At 44.9% G+C, this 21,413-nt stretch overlaps 1 protein-coding gene across 1 annotated transcript in view; it reads right to left on the minus strand.

The window, feature by feature from the left end:
* The window catches only part of KAZN (kazrin, periplakin interacting protein), a gene marked incomplete at both ends in the record, with an annotated part of 214,706 nt that extends 200,487 nt beyond the window's left edge, over positions 1-14,219 (minus strand). Inside the window, one exon of the mRNA XM_080631247.1 lies at positions 14,099-14,219. Within this exon, the coding sequence (XP_080487373.1) occupies positions 14,099-14,219 (121 nt within the window). The remainder of the gene's footprint in view (positions 1-14,098) is intronic.
* Positions 14,220-21,413: the final 7,194 nt, after the last annotated feature.

The raw sequence follows: 21,413 nt of genomic DNA on the forward strand, positions 1-21,413 counted from the left end.
GAGCACTCCTTATCACGTTGACCTTTCAATTGCTGAGCATTCCCATTAGCTGTTCTCAGCAAGAGAGTTATAAAAACCTTGTCATGTCTCAGCGACAAGACCAGAGAGGTCTGAGTAGACCGTGAAGCCATGAAAAATCATCATCTAGATGATGCATTAGAGTGATAATGGTTTAGACTTGTAAAAGGGTGCGGGAAACCATGGTAACATAAGCAGAAAGTGGTACATGGAGCTTATTTCCTAACAAGAAATGTCATCACTAATTCTCAGGCTGCTGATGGAGAAAGGTTAACCCAGCCTCAGATGTATTTGCTGGCAAACTCAATAGCCAACAGATCAAAGAAGCTTTGGCTGACCAGCTTACTTTGTTCTCAGGCTGATCCCATCACCATCCCTTGTGCTGCCACTCAGGACTTCTACATGAAGCAGAAGCCTGGGGCAAGTTGCAAGAGCACCCACACCTCAGCCTGTGTGGCAGGAGCATCACCATGCTCAGGTTTGCAGTCAGGTTGCTGTGGTTTTGAGGGATAGACCAGCTAGTTGCAAGAGTCCTTTCTTTCAAGGTTTTCAATACCATTCCTTTCTGGTCCAGACCTAGAAGACACCAAGGCCTCCTTACACACAAGATTCCCATTATCCCTAATTCTGTACCTACCAAAAGTAAGGAAAAGCCTTTGTTCCTCACATATGCCACGTGTAAAATGGGAATAAACAAAGAATGTCACATCGAGAGTGCTGCAATATTTATTAATACCCTATTTTAGTTGAACTAACTAATAATAAGAGTTACTGAGAGGAATTCCCCAGCAGGATTACCACTGAATTATGACAGTAAATGTTCACCAGAACTTTATTTAGCTAAAAGCTTTTCTCTAGCAGGAAATTCAATGTGCAGCTTGTCCTGAGCTTCAATCACAATCATTTTAAGGTAAGTTATTTCTGACCTGGGTAACTCCATGCTTCCTTGGGGTCCTGCAAGCAACACCAAGCAGTAATTTAACTTTCCTCACACTTAGCCACGATGCAATGGCTTTTGTCATATCCTTGGTCACACTGTCCTAGTGTCAATCCTAAATATGCACCAGGCAAAATCCTGTATTAAGGACAGTGCCCATACTCCAAGCTAATTTTAGATCAACTGCTCTAATATGAAGCTGAGTTAAATCAAACTGATGCAGTCCAGAAGAGTTTTGAAGGCTGCCCAGGACCTCCAATAAAACTTTTACACAGGGCAAAACTCTATAAAAACTCTTTGATGAATTTGGCCTGATCCCCAGAAGCACAAGAGGCCCTTGATGTGACTCTTGTAAGAGCTACAGCTTCCCAAAAGATTTCTTATTTCCTTGAAACACCTTTTTTACAGCAAAATGGTAGATAGCAGGCCAGGCTGCTGAGAGAAGACTGAGTTTTCCTATTCAAGCTATTCAGTTTGGGAAACTAAGAACATTCTCACAATGGAGAAAGCCACAGGTGCAAAAGCTCTGATTTTCAATTTTTTTATTATTTTCTCTTTTAATTATTTTTATTTTCTTACTTACTTTTACTATTTTAGTCTCCACCACATGATTTGTATAGATGAACATTTCTTGAGTTAAAAATTATCAAGACACATTCAATTTATGCCAAATATGGCCTATTTGATAAACCAAATACTGCTGTTTGTAATCATCAAATGACATTAAATTAGCCAAATTACCTTGAAATGAACCTAAATCTGTAACAGTTTAGCTAACCTGAAACAGCCATCACCTCATGGAATCAGGTTTCAGTCTAAGATCTGACAGATTCATTCACACATAGCAATGCCCCCCCCACCATCCTTGGGGTACCATGAGCTACCAGCAAAGGAGAATTTGACTGTAAGAGCTGCAGAGTTGGTGTTACTGCAGGATGGATGGATGGATGGATGGATGGATGGATGGATGGATGAGAGGTAACTTGGAGCACAGAACAGCTTCACTTAATACTGCAAGCTTCTCATGTCCTGAGTGTATGGCCACTAGCAATGGCTTAAGACGGTGAGGACTGCAGGAGCGCCCCAGCACTGATCCCCGTGGTGCAGTTGTGGGTTTGATGCAGTACAAACCTTTTTATACCCATAAACTCTGAGGCATTTGAGTTGGACTCTGCTTTGCAGTGTACTCTGCCTCCCTCTCCTGGCCTGTTCCCGTGCATTGTCTAAACGAGAAACTGGTGAGTAGTTAAATGAAAGCAGCATTAGCCAGATTAGGATTTGTCCATTTAAAATGCTCAAAGCCTATAGATGAGAACAGTGGAGCCCTGAGGAAATCCTTCCCATCATTAACCTACCGACCCTGTGCTGATACTTGCAAAACCAGGTTTTTCCACGGACTGGCAGCTGTAACAAATACCCAGTAAAAGGCAAGATAACAGTCAAGCCGATAATCCCTGTTTAAGATCACAAGCACAGGTATCAAAGCCTAACAATTTCCACTAAGCCTTTCTTAAAATAAATGATTACAATCACACTCTCCCATTAATCATTTTAAACTTCATACAAAATGCACTCCCCAAGGGAAAGGGGAGGAAGGGGGAAGCATCAATCTTGAGCCACGATTCCCTAATTCAATCAACAAGAATGAAAGCAGAAAGCCTCAAGTGAAACATTATCAAGCTCAATGAAAGTTTAAGCATAACAAAATCCCTCTCTCTACAGGGAGAGCATAATTTCCTGGAGTCAAAGAGCACTGGGGCATTCCCAGGTAACTCTCAGGTAACGGGGGCAGCTGGGATAGGAAAGCTGGAAGGGAAGGAGAAATGAAAAAAGGAAAACCAGCTAAAACACCCTGTTCTACTGCTGAGGCAAAGCAGCAGATCCAGCCCGAGTTAGTTATGTAGATAAATGTAAATGAATGCTTAATTGTTAGCAACATTTGAAGTATCAGACTCCTAGGTGTATCTGGAACACATTAAAATACTCAGGATCAATAGGATAATCAGCATCAGATCCCTGTAGTTAGATTCAGAAGAATGTCATTTATATTTTAAACTCTGTACTTTGCCATCAAAGCTGGAGATTATATTGTCTTCAGTGTTTTCCACATGGTGAACAATAGCTATTCCATGGTAGTAAGACCCTCAGAAAATCACAGCACTCACTTCTGTCACCTCAGACTCGAAGGAGTATCAAATTTATAAGAAAATGCAGAACCTGATAGGGGAAAAAAAAGTCACTTCTGTAATGCCTTTTCTGGGGTTCCTACATGTGCAGAAATCGTTACAGGAGTTAATCCAGTTTAACCAACTGTGAATCTTAAATTCATGTTAAAATGTTAAATTACCCTTCTAGTTCATTTACAGTTTGCCTTGAAGATACAAGGTTTTTTATATCTGCAAAAGCAACATTTTGCTGTTTACAGAAAACAAATCCTCGCTTATCAGTTTGGGCAGCCCGCATTAATAACTCTTGATTTATTTGTGGTACTTCCCACATGATTAACCCTTCTTGGGGAGCAGAAAGAAATTCTCAGCTTTCAGTTTAGTAATTATTTGTAAAGCACATGTAGAAATATAAATCCAAGCCCAAAAAGTCTTTTTCATACTTATTTCTAAGCAACCAACTCAGCTGGGGCTGCCCATACCGGTAGCCTCACTCAGATCCATACGGATTTATGACGATGGCTCTTTGGTTTTCAAGTCCATGTTAGCAGCATATTAACAAACAGATAGAAAATGGAAATATAAGCTCATGACAAACAAACTGCTCTCAGTTCTGCATTAGGCCACCGGAAATATATTCCCCAAGCTGAATAAAACAGGGAAAAAAGATTCAAAAAGCAAGTTTTTGGTTCTTTGAAAACGTTTGTTCTGTCTCTTAGGATACATTTCTTCTTTCCTGTCCTGGTTCAGCAGTAGCAGTCATTTTTTCTCCTTCTTAGTAGCTGTTGCAGCACTGTGTTTTTGACTTCCGGCCTGGGAACAGCGCTGATAACACCGATGTTTGGTCTGAGCAAGGACTTTGTGAGTCTCATGCTCTGTCAGGGAGGAGGAGAAGCCAGGAGGAAGCAGGGACAGGACACCTGACCCAAACTAACCAAAGAGGTATTCCATACCACAGCACGTCATGCCCAGGATGTAGAACTGATCGTTCCCGAAGGGCTGGATCACTGCGGGGTGGGGGCGAGGTACCGGTTGGTGAGCGGTTGTATTCTCTTCCTTGTTATTTCCTTTATCATTATTACTATTAGTGGTAGCAGCAGTGATTTGTGTTATACCTTAGTTATTAAACTGTTCTTATCTCAACCTGTGGGAGTTGCGTTCTTTTGATTCTCCTCCCCGTCCCTCCAGGAGCGGGGGCAGAAAGGTGGGGGGGGGGGGAAGTAGACTGCGTGGTTCTGATTTACGGCCCGGGCTTAAACCACAACATTTCCCCAAAAAACTGCATTTACTTAAAACAAGCACTTGACAGGGAATCAGGGTCATACTCAAGCAACAGTTATCCCTCAGCACTGCAAAGCAGGATCAGCACAGCGGCCACCGGGGGTCAGCACCACAGCAGAAAGGACATTGATCGTAGAAACAGCGGCTTTTCTAGAAAAGCAGAAGTATTGAGGTTGTGGGGATGAGCAGAAGTATTGAGGTTGTGGGGATGAGCCAAAGCCACGAGCAGGCTGATGTGTCCGAGAGAGGGGCTGGATTATTTAGTAAGATTCGATTTAAAGTCATGGATAAAGCTATTGTTTAAAAGTCCTTTGCCATCACTACCTGCCTGCAGGTGGAAGAAAGAGGAAGCTCCATTCCTTTGCAAACATGGAAATGACATTGATATAACCTGTTTGACACATAACTGGAATCTTCCCAGACTAAGCAGAGCCCTTCAAGCACATTGTGCTGGAGATCCTTAACACAACAGGGAAAAACTTCTCTTGGCACCTTGTTAATGGAATACCTAGTGAGGCCGAATGGGAAATGACCTGAACGACTTTTCTACCTCCAAATTAAAAGGTAACTTTGCAAACAGACTGGAACTTACCTAGAGTGCAAATCTGCACGTCAGAGGCAGTGCATACACCATGGGTGCTCAGAGCTCCACCTGCAGCAGCTGGGAAATAAGGATAAAAAGAGTGCATTAAGCTGTTCAGAGCTGCTACAGCCCATCCCTGGCAGTGTTCCAGACCAGGCTGGATGGGGCTTGGAGCAAGCTGCTCCAGTGGAAGGTGTCCCTGCCCGTGGCAGGGATTGGAACTGGATGAGCTTTAAGGTCCCTTCCAACACAAACCATCCCATGATTCCATGATGATTTAAGGGAACTGAAGTATCTTTGCACCAGAGTGCACCTGCCCTGAAATGCTTACAGTCCATTTAGGAACGCATTAAACCTTACTTAAAGCCTACAGACGTTAGAGGTACACCCCCAATTAAGCACACAAGGGTTGTTTATCATGGAAACATGAAGTCTTTGTGTTAGGCATTTGTCAAACTAGCCTTGAACCTTGAACATAGATCAATAAAACCAAGGGATCCTGCAGGTATTAAAGCAATCCTGGCAACCATTGCCTTGGAAGACTTAAGCAGGGTCGAAGGGGCATGCAGGAATTCTCCTGCCTTCCTCTGCTCAGGCAAACTGCAGTTGGAACATAGAGCCCTTACCTGTAATTCTCCAGATATAGCTGTGTTTTGATCTAGCATTACAGAAAGTGGCACATAACTGAGTTTTGGAGAGGCAGCACACAGAAGTTAATTACATCCATGGGAGGCATGGGACAGATGGAGAATGGTACATGAGCGAGAGGAATTCTTACAAGTTCTGCAGGTTTATGTCCGTGGCTGTGCACAACTCCGGCCAGGCTCATGCTCAGAGCAAGGGCAGAGCTGACTTGTTTTCCTCTCCCCTCCCTGGCTGCCAGAAGACAATATCCCATCACTCTGGCACGGCCTGATGCTTGCAAGCTCTTGCGTTGCTGCTGCTTCACCTCTCTCGGAGCTTTCTGCAGAGTCACAGCAGCAGCAGTCAGCAATCCTCGGGGCTATTTGGCAAACCTGAAGCTGAGCTGTTTAATTTTGCAGCCACTGAAGCACACTGTACCTTTGTTTCACTGTCTGCAAAAGCATGCTAATAATAAGCACTTCTGGAAGATAACCTGAGCAGCTCAGTTGAGAGACAGTAACTATTTTTAGCCATGCAGAAAGATGCTGCAGGGAAAATGAAGTTTCATTTTGCTGCAAGCTCCGTGTACACTCAGAGCATCAGATGCCTTTTGCTTTCCCAAACCTTTACAAACACATTCAATTTCCTGAAATCTTCTTTAACCATTTAGTGAGGGCAGCAGTTTCAGCCGTGAAGCCCAAAGGGCAGAGCAGCAGTGATGCGGACCTTGTACCAAGATGAATGCACTGTACCATTAACCAGGCTGCTGGCAATTTGCTCCAATGTCACAATCACCAGCTGCTTTACTGGGAGCTGTTAAAAGCTGCTTTTGAACCAAGCCCTATAGAATGACATTTGCAAAAATGCAGTATTCCTCATTTGCAACCCCCCTGCCACCAGCTTTGGGACATGGATTGTCTTTCTCTTCTGCAGAAAAAACATAAGTTCCTCTATCCTAACCTGCTTTCTTTTTACAGAGAGGTTCGATGGCACTACACTTACGTTCCCAAAACTAATGGAATTCAAACAGAGTTTCTCCATCTCTTATGACTTCATATACTTGATTTCACTCAAAGCCAGGATAATGTACAGCTCTTTCAGGAATAGTGTATTTTGGCTCTGGAGGAATGTTTTGGTTTGGAAAGGCTCATACATTTTTAATTTCATCATTGCAGCCACTGCGTTAGCCAGGATGATAAAATACAAAAGCAATACCTCCACCTTGTTCCCTGTTTCCCAATTAAAATGGTATTTCTAGTAAAACACTTACCTCATATCAGAATTTAGGCAAAACATTCATTTCCACGATTCTCAAAAATCCCCACCTACCATTAAACAGGATAAAAGCACAGTAAAGGCAAACAAATACCTTGCTTAATGCCATTTATTCCACTTTCCTTTTAACAATGCATGGCCACTGAAATTGCCTCAGAGACCTCCAAAGAAAGAAAGGATAATTAATTCCTGTTGTAGCTGCAAATCTAATCACACGCATGTTTCCAGTTCATTATTTTGGTGTCATACAAATATGATGGCTGCTTTCAATTTGAAGGAATTATTATATCCTTCTACTTTGCTGTTCATGAACATTGACAAACCCAGATTCGTCAGGAGTGCAGATGAGCACTACCCATGATTTAATCAGGAGGAAATCAGCTATGGGTTAGTACAGAGGTGCTGTGTCACTGAATCTCTCTCTTGAGGTGACAGGGGAAAATTTGTATTTAATTTATACAAAGTATTTTCAATTATTTCTTTCCGCTTTCTGTTGTTACATTGGGTTTTTTTTGGTTAGACACTAATGGCATACAGCAGTATTAACACTTTGGAAAAGCCTGAAGTTTGAAGCCTTGCAGTTGGAAGAATAAACCCATCCTGTTGTGAATCATATAGAGAGATGTGGATACATATACATCACTTCATACCTATTAGCATGCCGCCTCCTCCCTCCAACGACTATTCTGTGCTGCTCTGCTTTTAGGCAGGTTAACCACGTATACAAGGGACTCTCCCACGAGTTACGAGGCCATGGCAAGAGGGAGAAGGAGACCCACAGCACTGGGCATTTTGCTCAGCTCCCAGCTGCTGCTACATTCAGAGCACTACTTTGGGGAGTATAGCACCAAATCCATCTCTAGAAATGTGGATTTAGCAACAGGCTAAGTCCAGCTTTCCTCACTTAATACCCAGATGCCCTACAGTCATGCTTTTAGAAAACATTGTTTTTCTCCCCTCTTCAAAGCAGGTACAATCCATCGCCCTCAGGACATGATCTACTATTTGGCCATTAGAAACAGATAAGCTCTGCTGTAAGAGACCCTTGACCCATCATCTCAGCCCTGTGCCGCAATCCCCACAAGCTCTTCCAGTCCAAAAAACCCAAACCAGGAAACCCACCCACACGTAACCAACCCTCCAACCTGTTAGACCCCATTTTGATCACTGAAATGCCATCTCTGTTGATTTCCCATGCACTTCACAGGAATGCTTCTAGAGTCTTCTGTGCCCCTGTCCTTCAGAGCCCTGTGCAGCATCCCTCAGGTAACCTGCAGCTTCCTCAGCAAGTAACAACAGCACAATATTGCAGTGATGAAAAGGAGAACACTGTAAAGCAATAGAAGGCATAAACAGCAAGTGAACTCCATCCATAAGGCACTGATCACCATTTTCCTCCTGGGGAGCACAGTACAACCTAACAAAGTGAAGGAAGAGATAAAAGTCACCTTTTTTTATCCCTCGTAACAGCTCATTCTGCTGGGTGGAAAAGAAAAATAGTTGTGATCTTCCCATTTCATTTCTGTGGCCCCTTAATCTATTCAGCTCAGGCAGGAGCACATCATCTGTCAAGGAGGATTTTTACTTATTGCTTTTCTAGGGAGAGGTAAATGACTTTTCCTCCTGGTGCTGGAGCCGGCCCTGGAGAGAATCAGATTACCCAAAACACAAAAGGCTTTTGGAGTAGTTTGTTTCTGATATATTTTCTTGTCATCTCAGAAAAACAGGGGTTTGGTTTTGACAGAAATGACACCTCTTTCTACAACAACACACACAAGGTTATTTAGCATGACAATATCATGCATGGAAAGTTGGCAGGGATCTCATCTACATGTTCTTAAGCACCATAGTGCTGAGCACAGAGATTTATGCTGGTTGCTTTCAAGCTGCTAAAGCCTGCCATAATACCAGGAGGTAGAGCTAGATGACAGCTCCACCCCAAGGGAAAACAGCAATCGTCAAGAGCAGGCAGATTTAGTAAAATGGAAAAAAGCACCATTGCCATCCCTGTATGAAATGCCCGCGACATAACAGGCCTTCATTCTGTAACACTGCAGTATATTTTCTTTCCAGGTGTCTGCAGGGCTGGCCCATAGTCCAAGAACTTCATAGAATCAACTAGGTTGAAAAAGACCTATAAGATCATCAAGTCCAACATTCTGGTACTTTCAGTGAGCATCACAAGGCTATCGCCCAGGAGGACCAGCCTCTGGGATCACTGAATTCATCTCACCTCTCCCAACTGATACATATTTCCACTTCTTATGTCCCCCAGACCAGGAAATCTGCTGCTCATGCACAGACCTGACCATTGGAACCAAAGTCTCTTTGCTATACATACACACACAGGGTCTTCTCTTGGGAGAGCAAATGAAACAACTTGTTACCATTAAAAATTTATTACAGACTAATGCCTGTAGGAAACCTAATGCACTGAGAGCCAAGGAACACATTTCCAGCCCTGATTCTGTGTGGTCTCAAACCAACTGATCCAAGCAGGTTTTATGCTGACTGTTTTCTCTTGTTGTCCATGGGAGGAAAGAAGAGCTGCCACAATGGTTTAGCGCAAATATTCTCATGGCTTGAGCCTGAGCTCACTGAAGGGTTGTACTTAAGGAAACCCAAGACCAGAAAGGGTTGCAGCTTTGATGTGAACCTGTCAAATCATCTTTCATCACACATATGTGGCAGAAGATGAGAGGGATGTGGCTCCCTGAGTGCCTGATGGGCACTCCTATCCTCAGCTTTTGGGAAGAAGGTAAAACCAGATCACTTCTGCTCTGTTTCAGCTGCAGGTAGAAGGTTTGAAACCAGATCCTGTTTGGTTGGTGCTTAATTAAATCATGGAAAAAATGCACAAGGGACTGAAGGACAAAAAAATATGAGAGCACAGATGGCAAATGCTCAGCTCCTCAGCTTCATTTTGAAAGGTCAGAGATTTTCTTCAATGTTTTATGAGGGGCTGTGATTTTCCCCATAAATTCTTCCCATGTGCCCCATACGTGCTTCAGATCAGCAATGATATTAGTGAAGCTTTCTTAACAAAGGACTTGGCTATAAAGGAGTTATTAGGCAGAGCAGTGTCCCACATGGAAAAGCAGTAAGTTACAGACAAGCATTGATCTGAGGGCTTATTTTTAATAACCGCTTCCTGCCCTGCTGCAACTCTGCTCCTTTAAAGCTGTCAGGGCTGGTTTGCCCTCAGACCTTGCTTGTGTACCAGCAAATTTGTCTGCTCTGTGACTCCCTGCTTCCTTTCTCATCAGGCAGTGCAGTGCTGTGAGCTCAGCACCTTATAATTGCTTAAAAGCAAGTCAGAGCACCTATAGTGTCCGATGGAACAAATCAGGGCATTTCCTTGAGTAAGTGTTCAGTACTATTGAAAGATAACATGTAAAAGTTTCAATGCAACATCTTGAAAGCCTCAATGATTTTCAAATCACCTAAAGCTTTCTTGTTCTTTCTGGTCCATTTTGAACCAAGTTCCTTATTTCATAACCAATGGAAAACTAACTGGAAAGATATAAAAAAATAAACCAACTTGGAGCCTAACAAAACAGCAGCATCTGTGAGCCAAAGAATATACGGAAAAGGACAATCTAATGGAGCAGTGAGTCAAGGCTGTGAGTCCAAAAAACTGCATTATAGTCGTGGTTTAAGCAGAACAAGTTGCTTGGAACTTGCCTGTGTATGAAGTGGTTTCTCTGCTAAGCCTGATTCTTCAAGAGAGCCCTCAGCTCTCTTTGAGCTCTCGTCTCACTCCATGTATTCAATACTTCATGGTAGTGTAGAAGGGAAATACCCTTCAAATTCTCAGTCTCTCTCATTTTTAAGCCTGAAAGATTTATAACTGGCACTACCAGGTTTTTTATTATTATTTTTAAATTCAGAAGAAGCCAAACGGAGAAATCCCAGACCCCTTCCTCCCAGTACTGGCAATATTTGTAGATTTATTTGTACCAGATTCAAATTCATGCTTCAGACACGAAAGATGCTCCTTCATTCCCTGGCAGACAGGACTTCCAGCTAAGATATGAAAGATTATGAAGACAGGTTATGAAGACAGCTTCTTTCCTAATTACTCCTTTTGGAAATCATCCGCCTTGGAGTTAGGTTGAAGCAGGTGAAAAAACAATCAATCTGTATGGCTTGTCCATGAAATGAAAACCTTATTCTCTGAGCAATTCTAGATAGGACTTACAGCCCCTCTTCTGAAATCACACTCTCTTGAAAGGTGACCATGTCCCCAGATGACTCTAACAGATCTTTCAGGCATCAGGCACATTTAAAGCCTGAAACAGCAAGAACTGCCTGCCTGGGAAAACTGGAGTTCTATCAGCAAGCTCCAAAGGACGAGTTAAGCCAGCTGCAGTGTTCCAACCTGCACTACTCCCTGTGCTCAGTGCACCTAAAACCCTACATAACTGCAAGGAACACATCCCATCAAACAAATTTATGGAGGCATAGTAAACTTGGTAAAGTAAGCAACAACAGCACAGTGGGGTAGAATAGCAAGATAGAACACTAATTTTCAAGAGAGCATCCTATAAAATATACAAGTAAACAGTGCTTCAGAGGTTGAATAGAGATCAAGTACTTCCACAAAGGACGAAACAGCTTTGGAGCAGGGCTCCCATATGACAACACACTCTTTAGACTAATATTGTGATTACCATACTACATCCCAGGGTATTATGCAAATCTACAAAAGCTATGCATGAATAATCAGCCAATTATGCAGAATGAGACACACAAAAAACTTTTGAAGCCTTCCATCAACTGGAAAGACGTGCAGCTGGCTGGAGACAAGTTAACTTTCAAGGCATTCAGTACTGGCTTTTCAGAGCAAGTTACTGAAGAGCAGCATTTGGCACAAGGGGACACACATTTGCAAGAGCATCACGCACCCTCCGCTCTCTCCTTCAAGGACAGACACTGCTACACAAAACCAAAGCATATTCTGGAAGCAGATCCCAGCTCTTCTTGCAGGTGCCTTGGAGGAAAAGAGTCCTTATAACAAAGGCAGAAGCTATAGGAAATTGAGCTCTCTCCAGGTGGTACATGAAAGCTGTGCTGTCAATTCTGTGATTTATCTGGAGTTCAGTATTTCTCCAGGCACATAACCTGACATTTAATTAAGGCCAGAACCTTTAACATTCAAGCACATCACAGTTATTTAAAACAGCCCAGATGTCACCATCAGCAGTGATGTGGTACTTGAGTACCTACAAGTCTTGTGCATGAAATTTGGCCTGTAGAGGTGAGAACTTGACCCCACACATAGCTCCTCAGAAGTCACTGCACAAGATTCACAGGATCTTGGGTTTATGGTTTGTAAAGGCACTTGTGCAGCCCTACACGATGTAGTGGCCTTTTATAGCTCATCCCAAGTGTCACTGTGAACATAGGACGTAACTAAGTTATTGGAGCTTAACATCCCAAACCTGTATCCACTCCTGCTTCCTTAGGGCACATTAAAACCCCAGAGTACAGTGGCAGCTTGCACAGGCCCTATGAACACAGGCAAATCCACAAACACATCAACCAAAATGCTGCTTGCAGTTTTGCTGAGCTTATTGTCATGAGAATAGGAGTAGAAATAGACGTATATCACACATATCTACCCATTTGCTTCGAATATCAGTGACTCTCATGGCAGCCACCCCTACATTGCACTGTACCTCGTACCTGCAGGCTGCACATGCCTGAGAAGACCTCTACAAAATCCTGCTAAAATGATGCACAAAACGGAGAAAATCTCATGGTTGCGTTACTGAGGTGGGGTTCAACAGCCCTGCAATCACAGGTTTCCTCTCTGGGGTTTCTATAGGAAAGGGAAACAAAACTAAAATGACCACCTACGCTTTCCCAGCTGACCAATCTTACTAATTTGGAAAACAAATTGCTCACCCAGGACTAGGGCTTTTCACACATCTCTTCTCTGTGTAACATCCAATAAAACCGATCCAGTACCTTTGGACTGATCCCAGGCCATATAATACAAAATATTAACACCAAACCCTCTTGAAAAACTGCCTGACATTTCCTTGGAGGCAGTGGCATGGTCACAGGCCTGATGAGCTGAGGATAAGTCAGCTAAGGAGTCATTCTCCAAGCTCAGCCTGTGAAAGTACTATGAGAGGCACAACAGAAGTCATCCACAGATCTGCAGTAATCCCCAATATGTAACATTTTGTATCTCACCACAGAAATAGCAACTTTCCAATCAAACCTCCTTAGTCACAGAATTGGCTGGGGAGAAGAGAGAGAAAAAGAGGAAAGAGAAAGAGGGGATGGGACACTTTGGAGAACACACTTGCAAGATACGTGCACCATCAAACAGTAATAACCAGGTCCTAGTGAAACAAGCCCTAGAAATCCAGAGATGTTATCATGGCTAAAACCCAGGCTTTCTCCACAGCTGCAAATAAATACATCCATCCATTCTCCAAGCTACCTGTAAGCAGGGATAGGAAAAAGATTTATTGTACTAATCTGTTAGTCTTGGGTACTCTATGAAGGAGGATGCAGGATGCTAGTGCAAAGCAAGAGGCAAAAATTTACCATTTGGGATAAGACATGTTACACACTCCCTCCTTAATATCCAAAAGCCACAGACAACACGCAACCAGGCCCATCTGCAGAGACAGTACAAATGTATGAAAACAGCTGGGAAAGAGAACAGAGCTTCTAGGTGCTATGGTAACACAAACAGCCAGAAGAAGCAAAGGAAAACAACCAAACACTTTGTCCTTTGCTAAATTGAATACCCAAGTAAAGATCCACACACTTCGAGGGGCTCTGTACTGCAGGAGTCACCCTCCAAAACAGCAAATCAGCCTCTAGGTGGAAAGGCATCGTTTTGAAAGTGGAAAAACTGCTATACATGTTGTGTACACATCCAAACAGAATGGGAACATCCTCTACCAGGCGAAGAGCAGTTTGTTCCAGACCACATTAACCCAAAAATGCGCAATCAACCCAACCTTTGCCTCATAGTCATAACTATTTGGACACAAAGGTTTTAGGTAGTTTTGGGAGAAGTTGAGGGAGGTACACAAAAGTGACAGGAGTCACTCCAACTTTCCCTTTGGATAAGACCAGGTCTGATGAAGAACTTGGGAAACACGATGGGAGGGAAGAGATCAGGGGACTGCAAACCAGGAGACGAGATGCAGGATGATGAGGTTGTACTTGCACATGTTTCCCTCTTACCTGCTTCCATAAGCTGGCACTGCTGCCCGAAAACATGCGAGAAGGTGACAGGGCCTGCTGCAGAGCTGGAGATCACCGGAGGGGAGTCCATAGCAATCTTCGAGTCCTTCCTGTTAGTCATGGGGCTGAGCCCAGCAGCTCTGAGAAGCTTCTGTCCCTCCTCAGTGGGCAGGAGGAGAGCCCCGGAGCAACAGCGCCTCTTCCCCAGCCCGGGGGATGCTCCTTTCTCCCTGTTCAAGGCAGAGCAGCAGCACGAAAGTGTTCAGTGGATTCTCATTGGTATTTGCATTGAGAGCTGTCTGCCTCTTCCAGGAGTCCTGCGGTGTGTCCCAGGCAGGTCTGGTGGCCTCAGGCACAAACAAGCATTAAGCAACGAGGATTGACCTCTTCTAGGGTATCATCCATAGTTATAGCAAAGACATGAGTCTCTTTTCTTCTTGTGAAGCCAAAATGTCCAAACCCAGCAGCTACCTTGCCCATGATCTTCGCCACATCTTTCGAGGAACACAAGGAGTTTTCCACCCTGGACACGGCTGGAGCCCCAACCTCAAGCCTGCCCTGCCAGGCCACCACCTCGGGCCTGCCCCTACCTCCAGCCGCTGAGCGCGGGCACAGCAGATGCTGAAGCACCAGAGCGATGCCCGCTGCTCTCGCGGTTCCGAGCCCAACCTTCACGTTAGGAGCTCAGTGCAGGAGCCCCGCAGAGGAGCCGGTGCGGTCCCGGCGGCTCCGGCAGCCCCCAGCATGCGCCCGCCGCGCGGTTTATTCCTTCCTCTCAGCGCGCTCCCCCCTTCCCTCGGCAAAACGGGCGAGGGGGAGGAGACTGCAGCCACCGTTAAATAACGCTTCCTCTGCCCTGCTGCAGTGTCCCTCCCTCTCCTCTGCCCTGATGCGGCGGCTCTTCCCGGGAGCTCTTCTGGAGGCACATGGAAGTGCTAACTCAGCCTGGCAGCCGGGAGCGTTAACCCCCTCTCGCCTGCTTCCTGAGGTACCCAAGGGAAGGGAGCGGGTAGCGCAGGTACCCAAAAACCTGCCCATGGATGTCCTTGGCTTTGCCTCCCGCAGGGCTGGGGCTGCTGCGCCTCTTGGGACATAAACATCAGCCAAGGTGGTTTGTGTGGAAGAGAAGCCAGGAGTTAACTCCCAGGGAAGTCTGGCTCAGCTGATTCATCTTCACTTTAAAAACTCCCTCTTGCTAATGCAAAGGATGCGGACTGCAGGAGCCTCTGTGAGTCACGGGTGCTTTGCAGGAGGGCTGCGGGGGGAAGGTCACGGCACGCTGGGACAACGCTCCGCAAGCAAAACTGCCGGCTTACAGCAGCAGCCGGAGCATGGGAGTCGCCTGCAGGTAGCTCAGACCCCGATGCAGCACGGAGGTGTCCTTACGCCCTCGTCTGCAGCAGGGAGAGGCAGAGACTTGCCTAGGGCCGCCTGGAGGTGTTTGAGCAGTGGGGAATCGAAGGCACGTCTCCTGGCCTGTGCTGCGGGCGCAGCTCATCCAGCAATGGCACCACACAGAGAGGGTGCTCAGCCAGGAGCTGCTGCTGCCCTAAAAATCTGGCTTTGTCGTTTTACTGTATCTGCTCCCTTCTGCTCATAGTCCAAAGGAACTGGTAGATGTAGCACTTTAACAGCTGCCTAACCTAGTTCTGTGCTGAGAAAGCTATTGTCTCCCCTGAGGCTGCTCCTTTCGGTAATGATTGCTATAACTAACATCTTCATCGGTGACACAGATAGTGGGATCAAGCGCACCCTCAGCAAGTTTGCAGATGCCACCAAGCAGTGTGGTGCCGTTGACACACCTGAGGGAGGGGATGCCATCCTAAGGGACCTGGACAAACTCCGCAAGTGGCCCCATGTGAACCTCATGAGGTTCAACAAGGTCTGCATGTCTTCAACATTCTCACTCTGTTGCCTGCTGTGACCATGTCCAGCTGCTCAGAGCAAGCTCTCATTTGGGCAAAGCCTACTGATACTTGAAGCCTACAAGAGCAGGCTCTAAAACTATGCAAAATGCCAGGAAAAGCTGGCATTAAATGCCTTAGCGGCATTTAATTTGGTGGGAAGTGGTAAGTGAATAGCAAAGGGAGCCAGTTCTACATTTGGCATCATCTCATGCAACATGTACTCCTGATCATGTATCACATATCTGCAAAATCCACCACACAGCTGCATCTAGCACTAAAATATTAAGGTATAACTTAAAAAAAACCCAACCAAACAAAAAAGTTATGCAGGAGGCTGCCTGAAAGTCCTTTTTCCCTATTTTCTTAACAAACTTTTCCAGCTCTTCAAGATTTTACGGAGTTTTAGTGTTGCAGAGCAATTCACAGGTAGAGTTTTCCCCAGTTCCATTATGCATTAAAGGAGTGCATTGAAAGTTATTGAAAAGCTTCTTACATAATAGAAATAGAGAAATAGGAAGAAATGAGAGGAAATAGAGAAAGGGAGAAGCCTGTTTGCTGTTTGATTTCTGGAGCACACCTTGTAGCTACAGTGCTGGGGGGACAGTGGGCTCAGGCCTCCCGTCTCTACAGGGTTTGGTGGTTCCACATGGGGCACCGTGTCCAGCACAGCCACACAGTGGTTACACAACCCACCACGCTTCATTTAACACCATTGTTCAGAGCAAGTCAGTCCGTGTCCCTGAGGAGCAAAAGCAAAAGAACAAGCCCTCTTGTTTGGGTGCTGAACAGCAAGACAAGGGATGCTCCAGCTCAGCACGTGTTGATTCTAAGAAGTGACCCTCTATGGGATACAGAAATTTTCCTATAACATTTTCCACTTACTTCCCTGCAGCTGCCAACTGTGCTCCTGGGCCCAGTCCCGTGCAGCATCCAATGCCAGGTTTCCTCCTCTGGGTTTCTGTGCATACCACAACATCTGAGGTTTATCTAACAAGCAGGTTCCATAAGGTCCCCACCAATGTGCAGGTGCCATTGCTAACTCCATCAGCTACAGTAACTGATCCCACATAGAAAATAACTACTTATAAAAGGGATAACTTGACTCAAAGCTTATCTTCTTAGGTGGAAAGGAAAAAAACAATAGTGTTAGGAACAATGTGACCCTTATTAAGACACTTGGAGCTCAGTTTAAGAGGTGCTATGCTTGCATGCAGTGATGGAACCCGTCCGTGCACTGCCTTGGGAGCACAAAAGGAAGGTGAAAGGGAGAGGGAGGTCAATCCTTACTCATGAGTAAGTGGGAGCTTATTCTGCTCTTCTGCTTTCTGACACAAGCTGTGTTCTGAACTGGGAAATTTCAGCTTCCTTAAGCTTCATGAGACATAAAAGCAATGGCAGCATTCTCAAATACGTATGAAAAGATTTCTGGCAGCAAAAAACCTGACAGCCATCTCTAGAAGTAAGAGTTCACTCTCTTTATTTGCCTTGGCTTCCTGGGAGCTTTGTCTCAGATAGCACCTTAGCTACCTAAGGGGCAGCTTTGGTCTTCTGATTACCAAGAAAAAGGCACAGACGATCTCAGATGGGCATTTGCTTCCTTTTCAAAGGAAAAATCCATACAAATAACATTGCAGTAGACTTTAAGTGGTCCAATCCCTTAATCTCAGATCTACCCGGTCACTCAATAGCATCCCTTCTTAAAAGAGCCTTGTTCTCCCCCAGGTTGATGTCAGTGTCCTGATCAGAGACAATATGGTTGTAACATTTCTGCTTAGCAAAGGAGTTCACTGATGGAGCCAAATTTGTTGATCAGGAGCTTCACTCTGATGCAGTAACACAAGCACCTTAACACTGCAGCTGAGTTACCGTCAAATCACCAGGTGCAATGAAAAGTCCATCTAAAGCACCTTTATTAGCACTCAACCTGGAACAACCAACATCTTTGCTCACAAGTGTCCCCATGTCATTCTATGAGGATGTAGCAGCTCATTTTCTCCACACTGATGATCAGTTGATCTGACAGGGCTTTGTGCACCTCCAGCACCCAGCCCACAGTGACAGCAGCGTAGAAGCAGTTGACATCGGGACAGAAGAACCTTGCTAACTGCCAGCTTAATGGGTATCTGCTTCTCTTCCATATTTAATTGCCTTCCTGAACAGACCACAATGCGCCATGTGAAAATGTAGGAAAGAAAAGCCCTGGTTAAACTCATTACACCAATAGAATGGGCATTTTGTGACCGTGATATTTAACATCTCTAGAAACACCCTGTATGAGAAAGGGGCTTTATTCACAACAGTGTTCTTAGTAGCAAAGGATTGTGGAACAGAGAGGGACTCAGGAACGAACAAATTCAGATGTTACTTAGTGAGATGTCACCAGCAACGAACGGTAACAAGTGAGAACTCATTTCTTGTGTGTCGAAAGTCAGCGTTTCACTGTTACAAAGCAGACACCAAAAGTAAGTGAGAAGGAGTTTTGCATTTGCTTGCAGCACACACTGTGACAAGGAGGACTGGCCAGATCACTGGCTGGATGCATGGGGAAGTGTGGATGCAATTATTCCTCTGCAGACAACACTACTGAAACCAGGCCTGGAACATTTATGCAATTCCTATGCCTGTGTCACGCAAAGAAAACTGAGTAATGAGTTTGAAGCAATACACTTAAGGTCTGGCATCAGTTACAGCGGTATTTCCCCCTTCCTTCTCCATTAGTTCTTGGCTGAAAGAGAATTGTGTTTGGTTGGGTTTTATTCTTTCCAAAAAATAAAAGCTGGAATGGCACAGAAGGAAATGATGTAAGCGGTGCAGAGAGAAAAAGCCCAACTCTAAAAGACTTAAATAATTCTTTTGGTAGTTTATCAAAGTAAGCCTGAAGTACGGCTTATTTAACGTATAAACATCCTTGCAGAAAAGAAATACCAACTATGAAAGGACCCTAATTAGTTGATGTTAGGCACAAAGAGAAGTTGAACTCAGGGACAGGCATTATCTACTAGGACAGAGTACTAAAGATCATCTGGGTATTTCACATCTCAAGGTTAAATTAAGATGCAATCCTAAATCAATGCACCCTAGGTAAGCCTTAATCACTGCACTTCCTAGAGAAATCAGAGGATGAAGTTCAGGGAGCATCAGTTAAGTATTCCAGCTGTAGGAAGATTCAATGTATAAACATTAGGTAGACGACAAGATGAGTATAACAATGAGCAAGATGTCCTATAGTGCCAATTCTCTGACGTAATGCTTGTTCCCAAACAGTCTGTTCCACAGAGGGTGTGGAACGCCCTCCTGCTGGAGCGGTGAGGAGGGGATGAACCTGGAGGTAGCACCCTCCTGCCTAGTTCTGTGCACAGCCAATGGTACAAAGAAAAATGGATAGAGAGAAATCTATCCAAAGCCCTGTGGAAGTCAAGGTGACCCAAAACTTAGCAGAGCAGTGAAAGAAGGGGGGAGACTATTTGCATTAACATTTCATATCTAAGAGAATATTTCCAGAACAGTCTAATCTTTAACAACTGCCTCTTCTCCTTCCAAGGCAGCTGCAAAGCAAATAATAAAACAAATGCAGCACAGCTTGAAATTCCCTCCTACCCCCAGCACCTGTCTGTCCCCCTCATCTTCTTCATGGAGAGTAAGTGGTGCTTGTTCCTGATCAGTAGGCCAGAACGCGCTTCTCTGTCAGCTTCCCAGGCTGGCTCATCCCTAAACCCAGTGGAATGTCTCTCACATCAGAAGGCACAGCGCTATCTGTGTGTGCTCTCTGTGCCCTTGTGGGACCGGGCTGGGAGCATCCCTGCTACTTCCTTCCAGGCTGCTCATCACCAGCCACAACTACCTCTGAGCAATGACCTTGGCTTGGTGCAAGCCAAAGGCCTGGAGGTGAAAGGCTCCATTGCTCATAGTGCAGGAAAACGTTACTCAGCAGTGCCTGATGTACGTTTCTATTCCTACTGCTCCTCCTCAGCTCACATCCAAGGTGACAAGATGCTGGGGAGGACAAGGCTGTGAGGTACTTGTCTCCTCCATGTCCACTAAGCGTCAGTTTGGAGATTTTTCCTGAGCATACACAATGCTCTGGGTGTCCTATGGCCTTGAAAGACCATTTACAATTGGCACCAGCATCAAAGTCTCAAATAGCCTCACCTGGACACTCTGCTCCCAGCAGCATCTTGTTCTCTGCATCCTCCTGCCTCCCAGCAGCTGCAAGCAGCACAAAACACACAGTGTAAGTAAAGCAGTACTAAGGCAGCAGCTTCGCTGCAGGTTTTTCTCCTTACCTGTTTCTGAAGGTAGTCTTCTCCCCCAAAAGCCACAGCTCTTACAGAAAGGAGTAGTTAGCGCTGCTTCCTGCGGTGGCTCAGAGCAATGGAAGTATGTAGCTATTTGGGTAAAGAGTATTTCAGAAGTTCCTCATGCAGGGAATAATCAGCAAAATCTGCTCACTCACAAGTAACTGAAGCTGAATGGCATTTAATAAAGATCAGGTAGGCTGCAGCACCGAGCTGCGAGGCTGCTGCAGGCAAGGCAGCAAGGTGCAGTGATGGCAGCAATGATCTTTTACCCACAGATCACATTTATAATGCATAAAGAATCTTCAGATTTCCTGGGGTGAAAGAGCCCCTTTTAGCATATGTGAAATTAACATTCATACCTACGCTTCATCTGTTCCCAAACCTGTTTGTTGCATCTGCTATTGTTTCTAATAGCTGAATTAATGCAGCAGTGCTGAATGACTGCACACTGAATCCCTCAAGTAAGTGCTAAGTTCCACAGCCCTGGAAAGGTGTAAAATTCCCCTCGAGGTGTGATGGAGCAAATCCTTGAACCAACATGAATGAAACAGGGATCATTGCTAGGAAGCAAAACACCTCCCACTTCACACCCTGCTCAAACCTTCACCTTCCCAAAGCTACAGAAACCCTTGCTGTTCATTGTGTTGTGCTGCTCCCACAACGCTACAAGAGGCTGGGCTTTGAATGGAGAGTCCAAACTACAAAGAGCTTCCATGCTGCTCATCCAAGCGTGCAGACCCAGAGTCTGAAGCTCTTGGGAGCGCTCAGTCTGCAGTAATCGCATGCTTGGAGCTTGACAGATCAAGGTGACATTTCTATCTCCTTCCTCCCCTCCTGCCACCCGTCAGAAGACCTCACCCATCCCACTGTTTCAGAACTGGAATACACCGACTCTCCATTTTGAACACTTCCTTTGCTGGAATAATCGTCACTATTTCCATAATGCTGTTTGTCACATGAATTTATTGTTCTTTTTCTTTACACGGCAGACAGACAACAGAGCTTTCAGCCTTCAGAGGAATCGTCAGAACCCACAAACCAACCGGGTTCCACCACATCTCCACACAGTTGATTCTGTATAAGCATCTCAGTATCAGCCTTGTCCCGAGA

The sequence above is a fragment of the Psittacula echo genome (assembly GCF_963264785.1).
Source record: "Psittacula echo genome assembly, chromosome: 17".
NCBI classification, from domain to species: domain Eukaryota; kingdom Metazoa; phylum Chordata; class Aves; order Psittaciformes; family Psittacidae; genus Psittacula; species Psittacula echo.